The sequence below is a fragment of the Myotis myotis genome, unplaced genomic scaffold, assembly GCF_014108235.1.
Source record: "Myotis myotis isolate mMyoMyo1 unplaced genomic scaffold, mMyoMyo1.p scaffold_m19_p_7, whole genome shotgun sequence".
Classification (NCBI taxonomy): Eukaryota; Metazoa; Chordata; class Mammalia; order Chiroptera; family Vespertilionidae; genus Myotis; species Myotis myotis.
In genome coordinates, this window is record NW_023416379.1 from 66,432,684 (window position 1) to 66,445,282 (window position 12,599).

At 38.4% G+C, this 12,599-nt stretch overlaps 1 protein-coding gene across 32 annotated transcripts in view; it reads right to left on the reverse strand.

The window, feature by feature from the left end:
- The window catches only part of FAM135A (family with sequence similarity 135 member A), a 106,643-nt gene that overhangs the window by 93,131 nt on the left and 913 nt on the right, over positions 1 to 12,599 (reverse strand). For 8 of the 32 annotated variants that reach the window (XM_036318334.1, XM_036318316.1, XM_036318345.1 and 5 more), the window contains exons 2-3: positions 5,291 to 5,382; positions 3,474 to 3,594 (exon numbers count right to left, since the gene is read on the reverse strand). The exons of 19 other annotated variants lie outside the window; for them this stretch is intronic. In XM_036318334.1, coding sequence (XP_036174227.1) covers positions 3,474 to 3,550 — 77 coding nt within the window. In that variant the 5' untranslated portion in view covers positions 3,551 to 3,594; positions 5,291 to 5,382. Of the gene's footprint in view, positions 1 to 3,473; positions 3,595 to 5,290; positions 5,383 to 6,334; positions 6,613 to 12,599 lie in introns of those variants that run through there. 5 more of the 32 variants (XM_036318317.1, XM_036318319.1, XM_036318320.1 and 2 more) reach the window with 5 other exon arrangements.

The window sequence follows — 12,599 nt, forward strand, 5'->3', positions numbered from 1 at the left end:
ACTAATACAGAAATTGGTATCTAACAAAAACTTAAAAATATGTGACACTGACTTGGAGACCAAAGTAACAGGGTTACAGAGGCAAGAAAAATGAGGAAACCATAGAAGACTTAAAAAATGGTAACCCATGTTGTGCAGTGATGAAACTTATGTAAATATAATGTCAGCAATAACTTAGAAGAATTTAGACAATGTACCTAAGAAATTTTGTACGTTAGCAAGCTAATTTCCAGGCAGAATGCTAAAAATGTCACTGGCTGCTCTTACCTAAATATAAGATTTTGCAAGAAAGAGATAAGCTAAAAAAACAAGTGATCATCTTACAAGCAGAATCTAAGAGAGACCAGGACTTGCTGGGTTGGAATATAAAACTGATTCCCTAAAGATTTTTCAAAATAAAATGCAGCCATGGACAAAGATCAAATCATGGGTATGGCTATAAATCCCTTTCTTAAGATCTCTAAAGGAATTAAGGAAGTGTCTAAGTACACATTTTGTTTGACAAGAGGGTTTTTAGGGAATTTAAGGGCATGATCTCACAGAATTCTGATCTCCCAGGAGTAGTGACTACATCTAGAGAATAGTCATGCCTTAAAATACAATTGTGGGTATAGGTTTCATGGAATTCCTATGTAATAAAAGAGAAACATGGTAATTAGCCGTACCTCCGCTACCCTTCCCATTGGCTAATCAGCAAGATATGCAAATTAACTGCCAGTCAAGATGGTGGCCGGTAGCCAGGCAGCTTGAAGAGAACATGAGGCTTGCTTGCTTCAGTGACGGAGGAAGCCAACGTTCCCCGCCTGCCACTGCCGGCCTCTGAGCTTGCAGTCTGAAACGTTGTTACAAATATAGAATTTAAACAAACTCCAGAAACCTGCTTTCAGCCAGCTGGGATCTCAGAGCTGGAGTTGAAACACTGTTTCGATTATAGAACCCAAACAAACCAGATACCTGCTTTCAGCAGCCGAGGCCTCAGAGCTGGAGCCAAGCCTCAGAGCTAAAGCTGGCCCAGAATAAAAAAGAAAAAGAAAAAAAGGAGCGGTTGGGAGCTTCAGTCACCCGCCAGCCTGAAAGCAGCCCTCAGCCCCTCACCCAGACTGGCCAGGCACCCAAGTGGGACACCCATCCTGATCCAGGACACCCTTCAGGGCAAACCAGCCGGCCCCCACCCGTGCACTAGGCCTCTATGCTATATAGTAAAAGGGTAATATGCCTCCCAGCACCTGGATCAGCGGAGCCGCGAGGCCTCCCGGCACCGGGATCAGCGTGACAGGGGGCAGCGCCCAAACCCCCTGATCGCCCTGTGGCTCTGTGTGTGACAGGGTGCGGCGCCCCAACACCCCCCATGGGCCCTGCTCTGTGTGTGACGGGGTAGAGCCATAACCTCCCCATCGGCCCTGCCCTGAGTGTGACAGTGGCAGCGCCCCAACACCCTGATCGGCCCTGCTCTGTGGGTGATAGAGGGCGATGCCCCAACCGCCCCCCACGGGCCCTGCTCTGTGTGTGACGGGGTAGAGCCATAACCTACCCATCGGCCCTGCCCTGAGTGTGACAGGGTGCAGCACCCCAACCCCCTGATCCGCCCTGCTCTGTGTGTGACAGGGGGCGGTGCCCCAACTCCCCTATCGGCCCTACTCTGTGAGTGACAGGGGGGAGCTCCTCAACCCCCTGATGGGCCCTGCTCTGTGCGTGACAGGGGGCAGCGCCCCAACCCCCTGATTGGCCCTGCTCTGTGCGTGACAGGGGGTGGCGCCGCAACCTCCTCATCGACCCTGCCTTGAGTGTGACAGGGGGCGGTGCCCCAACCCCCCAATCGGCCCTACCCTGAGCGTGACTGAGGGTGGCATCGCAACCTCCCAATCCGCCCTGCTCTGTGCATGAGTGGGCGGCGCCCCAACTCCCCAATCGGCCCTGCTCTGAGCCCGACCAGGGGCTGCACCTAGGAATTGGGCCAGCCCTCTGCCACCCGGGAGCAGGCCTAAGCCAGCAGGTCGTTATCTCTCGAGGGGTTCCAGACTGCGAGAGGGCACAGGCTGGGCTGAGGGACGCCCCCTCCCGCCCGAGTGCACAAAGTTTTGTGCATCGGGCCTCTAGTGGGTTATATAAAAATACAGATACCCAAGAAAAAGGAAAGGAAAAAGAAAAAGAAAAAAAGAAAGAAAAATATAGATACCAATAAGTTTTAAATTTTATTGGCCAAAGAACCACTAGCTTAGACACCTTGTCTGGTCTTATAACTTGCTTAGCCAATAGAATGCAGTGGAAGTAACAAGTAGGCCTATTCAAGGTGCCTTGGCATCCTCTGCTGTTTCTTGCACTCCTGCCTCTGTCATGAGAAGCAACCTCGGCTGTCCTACTGAGGGATGAGAGATCATGTGAAGCATAGCAGAGCACAATTATTTTATATTTTCAACAAAATGGCAACGTCAAGCCAAGCAAAAACAAACAAACAAAAAAACAACAGAAGGTTTCTCTCATTCTACTCCTGTTAGTCATAGCTGCACTACTACCATTCTTATCTTAGTACAGACCTTTGGGTATATATCTTGAGTAAGTGCAAGCACCTCTAAACTGTTCCATCTGCTTCTATTTCTTATACACAACCAACCATCAATCTAATATATCACAATCTTCATCAAGTTAGTAAGTCCTTATTGTAATAATAGTGATAATTCATTCTTACTTAGAAACCATCAATAGCTATCCTAGTCCCTAGTCTCAACTCTTCCCCAGACATTAAAAGACTTTCACAAACATACCTCTCCTTTTTTTACTATCTTTTCTTCTAGAGAATATCCAATCTCCTAAATATTTTTTGAAATAACATATTAATTCCCAGTTCCAAGACTTGATTCATGCTGCTCTCTCTGTAGATCCACAGATCTAAATTTTTTTTTTTACCAATAATAAATATGATGAGAGACTGATATTATAGGATAAGTTTATCCTTTGCTTATCCAAGTCTTATTCATACTTTGATCTTATTCTTCCATAATGATTTTCCTAATATATAACCTAGAAAGATATTTCTTTTCTATTTTTTCCTAGAGCACTTTCTACATACACTTATTGAACATTCATCATTTTGTGTTCCTTCTTTGGTGTTTCGTATATATATTTTATTTTCCCTGTATACTATAAGCTTTTAAAGAGAAGAAATGAGATTTTATACATTTTCATTAAAGTTCTATCAATTATTGGTACAAATATATAAACACATGTTAAATATATCCAGTATTATCATTATATCCATGTGGATAATTCTCAAACAAGTATTTAAAAATAAATTTCTCTGAGAAAATAATTACTTGAATATACCTCACTGTTTTCCATATATATATATATATATATATATATATATATATATACACACACACACACATACTGGAACAAAAGTGTGTAATTAAATATAAATGAAAACTGTACATATTATCTTATACAAAATATAGTTTTCACATTAAAATACACACCCTCTCTGAAATAAATCCACATTGTAGAACTTGTTTAGCTCCACGGAGAATTCTACCATTGCTTGAACTTCAGTCATTTTTAATTTATATTCAGAAGACAAATCTGGTAACACCACCTTTGCTAAAGAAGGGGGAAAAAATAATGAGAAGCTCAACAACAAAAATGCTAACTTACAAAAACACTACTATTTAAACATATTTGAGTATCATATATAGGCAAAAAAGAAAAGTGAAGCAAATTAGTTCAGTGTATCTAACTTAGACTAACTCAACAAAATAGCACCAGAATCTATATTACTAAGAATACTTACTAATATTTACTAAAATATCACTCTATAATATAATTTAAGATATGTCCTGTTAGAATGCTTTTTCTAAGATTTGTTTCCCTTCGTGGCATGTGATAATAAATAATACACCAAATTACTAAAAGTAACTTTTGACTTTATCTATCATAAATAAAATAGTAAACTTATTAAGGAAAAATTAAACTACTTAATTATCCTCTCCTAGTTCTACATTGCACATAAAGGCAACTCCAAAGTTAACATCCTTTAATCCCCATATATATTCATGAAGGTTTTTCTCTGTTAGGTAAAATTCTTAAATGACTATTCATCTTTAAATTTTAAAAAAATTTCCTCCTCATAAAAGCCTGAAAGTATTAATCTTCAAAAATGTTAAAATAATACAGATAAGCAAAAAAGAAAACATTCACAATTCTATTCATTAAAATACATACTTTGGTATATGTTCTTCATATGTATGTGCATTTGTACAATTTCTATAAAAGTGGCATCAAACCACATGTATATTTCATAACCAGTTTATTTCACTTAATTTTTGTTGTTGTTAATCCTCACCTTAGGATATGTTTTTACTGATTTTAGATAGAGGAAGGGAGAGGGGGAGAGAGAGAGAAAGAGAGAAGCATCAATGTGAGAGAGAAACACTGATCAGTTGCCTCCCGTGTGCACTTGTGGTGATCGAACCCCAGACCTGGGTAAGTGTCCTGACCAGGAGGGAATCAAACCCATGACCTTTTGCTGTACAGGACAATGCTCCAACTAACTGAGCCACATTTGCCAGGGCTCACTTAATTTTTTTGATGAACATCTATGTCAATAAATGTAGTTTTGTAACATTATTTTTAATTGTTAACTATTACACTGTGAATGTTATAAATGAAACAATCTCCTATTATTGGGTATTTCAGTGGTTTCCATCTTTTCACTATTTCAAAAAAGCACTGCTACAATTATCTTTAACAGTAATATATGCTTTATAAAAAAAAAAATTCAGAGAAGGAAGTATTAAAAGACAATTCTCCAGAGTCTTGTGTTTCTGTATGTCTTGCAAGCAGAGACAATGACTACCTAGTGTTCCAGGCTATTTTTCAAGGATGTGTTTAGCAAAATCTTAGGAAATCAGAGATAGCATTTCATTCTGGAACACAGGGCAGATATGTTTACTGTCCCAAGTAACAGTGGCATAAGTAAGGCAAGATTATTGTCCAAAATAAAAGATTTAGGTACCCTTAGCTCAGGGTTCCTCTACTATAACACCACCTACTCATATACAGGTGTAGCCTGGTACTCTAGCTACTGCTATTGCTGTGGGTATAAACTATCCTCCTTGATCCAGGAGTCCCATGTCTTTTAACCACATCCACAGCACAGGTGGCAGGCTAACTTGCTAGCTTGCAAGTGGGATAAAATCTTAGACCCTTCACAGTTCTTGTAATAGTTCTTCGTGGAAATTTGACATATAATCTGATCTATTATGAATTAAATGCAAAAGAAATACCATATTCTTACCTCTACTGATCAAAGCTTCATTTTAACATTATTAAATAACAAATCTTGTACTTCCAGTTACTGATTCTTGTTAAAAATATATTGTTCCTCCTCTGAAAAAGGAAAAATAACATCTCAAACAAAATAGTAAACATAAAACAGTCCACTTTAAGGAAACCTATGCCTTGTTAGTTACTTAATATTCTCAATATCTAAAAGATCTATATCCTCTAAGGTTTAGGAATAAGTTTTAGAGATTTTGTTTTCATTCACAGTTTCACTGATATCAGTATTAACTATTATAACTTTGTTAAGGATCCACTTGTATATACTTTAAAGCACAATAATAAATAGAAGACTACTTTCTTCAGTTTAGTGGTTCAGAAAAAATCTTCATGTATACCCAAAACATTATAAATCTATTAATTTTTAAGATGTAAAACTCACAATTTTTAAATGACTCCCTGGGTAGAGAAATGATTTCTAAAATCATTTCTGAATGAAATGTGTGATTGTGTGTGCTCATACACACAATCACACATATGTTGAATTACCTAAAATATTTTGACAAAAATGTTGCCTAGATATGCTATAGTTTTTCCCAAACTCCAAATATTTATTGCTTAAGTTAAAAATGAAATCTTTTACCCTTGGTATAATTATTTTAGGTACTAAAAATCTATACTAATAAAAGGGTAATATGCTAAGTAGACTGGATAGACCAGATGTCTTCCAGATGTTCTTTTAGACAAAGCTGCAGCAGCTGTGAGGGCCGAGGAGGGCTGGCAACCACAGCAGCCGGCAGTGGCAGCAGCAGTGGGTTGATAGGGGCGATGCCTTCCCCTGATCGGCCCGGTCACCTCCCACAGAGGGAGGCCAGACTGCAGCTTAGGCCTGCTCCTCAGGGGCTCCCAGACTGTGAGAGGGGGCAGGTCGGACTGAGGGATTGCCCCCAGTGCACGAATTTTCATGCAACAGGTCTCTAGTCTATATATAAAACCCTAATATGCAAATAGACTGAACGAAGGAACAACTGAACAACTGGTCACTATGATGTGCACTGACCACGAGGGGGCATGCACGGAACATGGCGGGCATCAGCCGAGGCAGGATGATGGAGAAGTGAGCGAGGATGCCAGACCAAGGCAAGGTGCTGGTCGCTGTCTCGGGGCAAGCCTCTGGTGGTTACTGAAAATTCTTTGCTCTCACACGCCACAGTCCTGTCCTGCGCTTGCACCTGCTGCCGGCGCAGCGCCGGTCTGGATTGCTCAGTGCAGTCAGTGGTGAGAGCGGCGGCTGCCAGCCCCAATCGCCCCTGGAGGCTTCTCCACCTCTCCCTGCTCCTGAGGGGTAATCATGGCAGCAGCAGTCACCACTCGCATCTGCTGACGGTGCCAACCCTACTCGCACCTGCTGCTGGTGGCAGCCCCAATAGCTCCACATCGTCAGAGGGTGCGAGTGGGAACGGTGTCATCAGTGTGTGGGAGCAATGGCGGCGGGAGTGGGGCTGCCGGCAGACAGGGGACAGGGTGTCGCATGGAGGATGGGCTAAGACTCATCCCTGTGTCCACCGCAGCCTTGTGGCCCACAGTTCCTTTTAAGGTGCATGAATTTGTGCACTGGGCCCCTAGTGTTAGAATAAAGACCACGTGCACTCTTTTGCAGATATTTTCTTCTTTTCATCATAAAGATGTAGACTACCACCTTCCATAACTGTTATTTTAAACCTTAATCATCACATCAAAAAGCATAAGTTACATACAGTTATGAATTGAGAATAATCAGCCAATGACATGTGGATTAGTCTTGCATTTAAACCTGTTATCTGGTGTAATTCTGGCCACCTAAATTGTTTAAATCTTCATGGTTGGTTCAGTCTAAATATCTGTCCTATTTTTTGATGCAGTTGCCTCTTTGATTGGCTAAGGCCCTAACACCCTGCATAGTTCCCTCTTGTAAAGGTTAAATATGCTAAGTCACTGGATTATATCCTGCTTTAAAATGGCCAAGCCACCTGTTACTTGTCTGACTCTGAAAATCACCACCATTCAGATGGCTCTAGCCTTTTTTTGCCTTTACAGTTATTTACATGCACACACACTTTCATCAGTGACATTTCATTTTAAAAAGTGATTCACAGTGAAGATGAGTTTATCAGAATCATTACAGTAGAGGGGGCACAGAAAGTCACTGGTCTAGAAACTTTTGCTCCCACTCCTTAGACATCAAGATGAACTCCTAAGGGCCAGTCTTATGTTATACTGCAGAAATTATAGAGATATTTAAGAAGATAAAATCCTTCTCTTTTGGGGAAAGGAGAAAAGGGAGATCTTCAAAGGAAAGACAAAGAGAATAACTTGATAAACAAACTTTTTAAAAACCTCTGTTTCCCTTTCGATACCAAATACAGGTCAAATAACAATATAAAATAGAAACCAAACAGAACAGACATTTAGAACTTTTTGGAGCACCTACTCTTACACCAGTAACTTTAACTATGTTATTTTATTTAATTATCATAAAAATCCAAAAGAGTCGTTATTACTCCATGTTATAGGTGAGCAAACTAAGGATCAGAATGTTTACATAATTTATCCAAAGTCACATTTAGGAAATAATGAAAAACAACAAAAATCTCAAATGTATAAAACTCCACAGTTTATATTTAAATTTGCATATTTCTAAAGCCTACACCTGAATTGTTATAGCAAACAGATTCAATGGTCATCAAGCCATAAGATAAATATACCCATAATAAAACAAAAACTGAAATCAGAATGCAACAATGAAGAAACATTTGCACTTGATAAACTACTACAGTCAATTTTCCATTTAATTAACATTATTCCCTAAGTATGAAATCTTCCAATTTCCCACATCCCACAAACACCATATCTGTAGTTTTAAAGGCATTGTTCTTGCCCTGGCCTGTGTGGCTTAGTTGGCTGGAGTGTCATCCAGCACACCTAAAGGTCTTGATCAGGGCACATACCTAGGTTACGGGCTGCATCCTTTACCCTGGTAGAGGTTGGGGGCATGTGGGAGGCAACTCTCAAAACAGAACGCTATTCATTTTGAATAACTGTGCTAATATAATAGAAAATCCATATAAAATTATTTTTAAACATAATGTAAAAAAAATGTTAGGAACTTTTGAGAGCATTTCCATGGTTGACTTAGTACATGAGAATGAAGCAAAGAGAAAAAACTTTGTTTATTATGGGGCACTTTATGAAAGCCACCTCTGACATTATATGGAAAACAGGATTTAATTTATCAAAAGCAATTCATATACATTTTTCAGGGATACATCTATGCCATAAAACAAACCTGCCAGTAACATAAGACAGAGTGCCTTTGAATATATCATGTTATTATATGCCTTAAAAAACAAAAACAGGATAGCCCAAAGTACCAAAAACTAGTTACTCCTTTTAACATAAAGAGAAATTCAGAAAGAGCTACAGTCATCATCTACTACCTAGTTCGGGGATCTGCCCAGCATTCCTTAAAATATTTAGTGTTATTAGTTATCTCAACAAAGAAAAAAGCTCAGAAGGAGAATAAATTACAATTCTCTTTCTGAAAAATATTCTAAGAAACAATGTTTTCTTAACTGTCTATGCTTTCTTTAGTCTACATTTAACTTTGGTATCAGACAGACCTAAATTCTAATTCAGACTCTAAGCCTAAATTTTCTCAAAAAGAAATATTTATCATTGCTAGGTCAAAAGGTTAAGGCTTAAAAAGATTATATATATACATATTCAAACAAAGCACTAAGTATGGCACTTGGTGCTCAATAAATTGCTGACATGTTTTATTTTATACCAATTTTTAAATATGATTTCATTCAAGAAAATGTCTATTCAAAATAATGCAACTCAACTAAACAGGCCATTATTATAAGTTTCAATTGCATGGTTTGAAAATATTTTCATTTATAGGCCATAGGACTTTAAAGGGAGAAGAACTGGCCTCCAATTAAGATCTTAGAAACAAAACAACAAAAACCAAGACAGTGAATATTTCAACTTTCTAATTCAAACAATATTTCTATTTCATTCCTTATTGACATTTCTCTAGTTCCCCCTGCCTGAAGGACAATTTCAGAACTTCTTTATCAAACTGGGGCCTCGACAAGAATTACATTATATAATTATCATACTTTAATATAAAATAGTCGTAAGATTACAGAAGAGGACTGGTGACAGTCTACAGTCTAATCTTATCTGCCTGAGGAAAGTAACTAATTTTTAGTCTTAAAGTGGATCTGAGTAAGAATGAGAGTGGTTTTAAAATCTGGGTTTTTCAATTCCAAAAGACAAAAATAATGTCAAAGGCTTCCAAGGTCTTAAATTGTGATTACCTATACGCCCTCACTTTGCTGCTTAGACATTTACGACTAGCAGTAGTACATATTTCCAATTGAAGCCAATAACTTACTGGCAACTTGGAGACATCAAAGAGCAGGTGTCAGAGATAACACTACTCTAAAAAAACAATTATGAATGAAGCAGCTGCATCCTTTAAGGCAACTTCAAGGGTATCTCAATAAGGGAATACTTCTAGGTCAGAATACATTGAGAACTACAGCAAAAGGAAAATTAATAAAACAATGGAACATAATACTATCAATATCAGAACTCTATATAATAACATAATTGAGAAATACTTTGTATATTATAGATGGTCAAAGAGACCTAATCCCATAAAAGGAAATATTTTCTCAGAGTACTCTCCTGGTTGAGAGACACGTAGTTCATAAAAATTAATTTCATCAAAACAAAAACCACCTAAGGGGGTTATTCAAGTAGGAGATATCTCTTAATGGTATATACCTGACACCTTTACATTCCCATTAAGAAAAAAGGGGCAAATTCTTATTAAATTTAGCACATCATTGGTAAATATGTATTTACCTGTTAAAAAACAGTAATCTTTAAAAATAAAATTTAAAACCCCTGTGGAGTTGTTTCACTCTATTCCTTCTGAAAAATCTAGACCTGATTAACAACCTGTGCTTCATAACTTTTCTGAAAAGCCATTGAGTCCATTAAGAATGCTTTCTTCTTTATCACCACTCTGCTTCTTATTCTTACTCATTTCTATACCTTCTTCCTGACAAACAACTCAGGGGGGAAAAGAAACCACTACTCCAGATCTATATGCTCCCATCTTCCACCCATTTCTTTAATGCACACGTACACATCACAAAACTCACTGTGAAGCAGTTTCTCCTCAGTACCTAGAGTTAAAGCAAAGGAAATCCTTGCCCTTTCTATCCACTAAATAATCCCCATTCTCAAGGGTCTATTATCTACAGTAAACAAAGCTAAAATATAAGATAAGAGAAATATTGTAGGTAACCAAAGGTACAACTCTTACATCTTCAGTGTCAAATCCTGGCGAACAAAGGGCATAGCTGTTCTATACAGTGAATGCTGCAATGTTTGTTTTGTTGTATATGAACATTAATCTAAGCAAGTCCATAGTTCACAGCATTCTACTAGGCTTTTCACAGAAATCTGAAATTAAAAAAAAAATCTAAATCTCAGTATTTGGGATTTAAGCTTTCATTTACACACTACTACATAGTCTAAAAGAGATAAAATTAAGTACTTATGTAGCAATTTTTGTCTGTGGTGGCCCTAAGCATATTTATAAATAATTAAGGCTTAGTCTGCTACTGAAAGATTACTGGGTGGTTACTTTTCCCTCCACATATTACAGGTAGAGACACCAAGTCATAGAGGTTAAGTGGCTTCTATAAACTAATGTCATTGAGTCATCAGTGTTTAGATCTTCTGACTTCTAGTCCTGTACCTGCTATCAACCATTAATCCTTAATTCTAAGAGCACAGAATCAACTCATTAAAAAATACCAACAAGAATTTGTAAGCATTTATTTTTTTTAATAAATAGCTATATAAAAATAAAAGACTTGCCTTTGAAAGGCAGGAAAGCTTTCTTCGGTAGCAGCAGTTATCTATTTGCACTGGAAAAATCATTTAAAAAAAAAAAACTTAAAAACTGAGGAGTGCATCACCTTGTACCACACACACAATAACGCCGGTTCTTACAAAAAGGGGTGTGGCTTAATGGCATCAGATCCTAAACTGTATCTCTCTCTACCTTTACCTTTACTATAACTTCGAGTAAGGAACTACACTTCTTGTCTTGAACTTGTTTTGAACTACACTTCTTGTGTTTCCCTTTGTACAACAGAAACCGAAAAATTTAATTCCTACCTGACATAGACAACACGGGGAAGAATTTACTGTTTGTGGACACCCATGAGATTCCAGGAAGAAATACATAATTAAGTTCATCTTAAACTCTGGGATAAAGGCAAACTTAACTAAAAGCAACTACGTCAGCAGATGCCTTCAAAATAAGATACTATTATCATGATTTATATAGAGACAAGTTTTATGTAAGCCAAATCTTGATCACAGGGAGATGGGGAAAATTTTTCCAAAACTGTTTAGAAAGCTCTTTTGCTCAATTAAAAATTGTAATACTTGTGTTCTCGCCTATTTCTCCTTCAGTAAAGCACACTAATTCTATTCTTTAGTAGGAATCGTCCGCAATTCCTAAAGGGAATAGAGACCATCAGGAAAATGATGCAATCAATTGAAATAGCAAATGTGTGAAATCTGACACCTAATTTTTATACAATAAACTTTGCTAAATTTCACTTAAGATTTGTTCTGGGACAACTCCATTTCCCGGAGGACAATAACACTTCCAAATTTTGACCTTATGTTTGCAGCTCAGCCTTTTAACAAATCTTCATCCTTTATCATTTCATCACATCAGTACTCAAGTTGCTCCTCCTAGTATGTCAGGTGAACATAATTCTTAAAAAACCAAAACCTCAATCAGTACGTGTAACAGGTTATCGCCACTTGGCACTCTTTCGGTGATATTTCCAATCAGGGAAGAAAGAAGAGATGTTATTACACTGAAAGCTGAACTAAAACTGTTGAGTGGACACCTAGTAGCTTAGGTAGAAAGCAGAAGAGACCTCAACTGCTGAGTTAATACAAAGTTAAATGGATTAAAGTTAAGAGACTCGACCTAAGCAAATAGGAAAAAAAAAAAATTCTAGGGGGGTTAGGGGGGAATCAAGACTAGAGACTAGACACGGGATCCGGACGGGAAAAGGCGGAAGGCCAGGGGCCAGGAGGCGGACGGCGCCGAAGCTGGTACCCGGGGAGCCAAGGATGGAGGGAGCGAGGGCCTCCGAAGGAGCGGTGGGCGCGGAGTCGGCTCCAGCGATGCGACAGCAGGACGCACCGCCGGAAACTAACAAAAGACAAGGAAG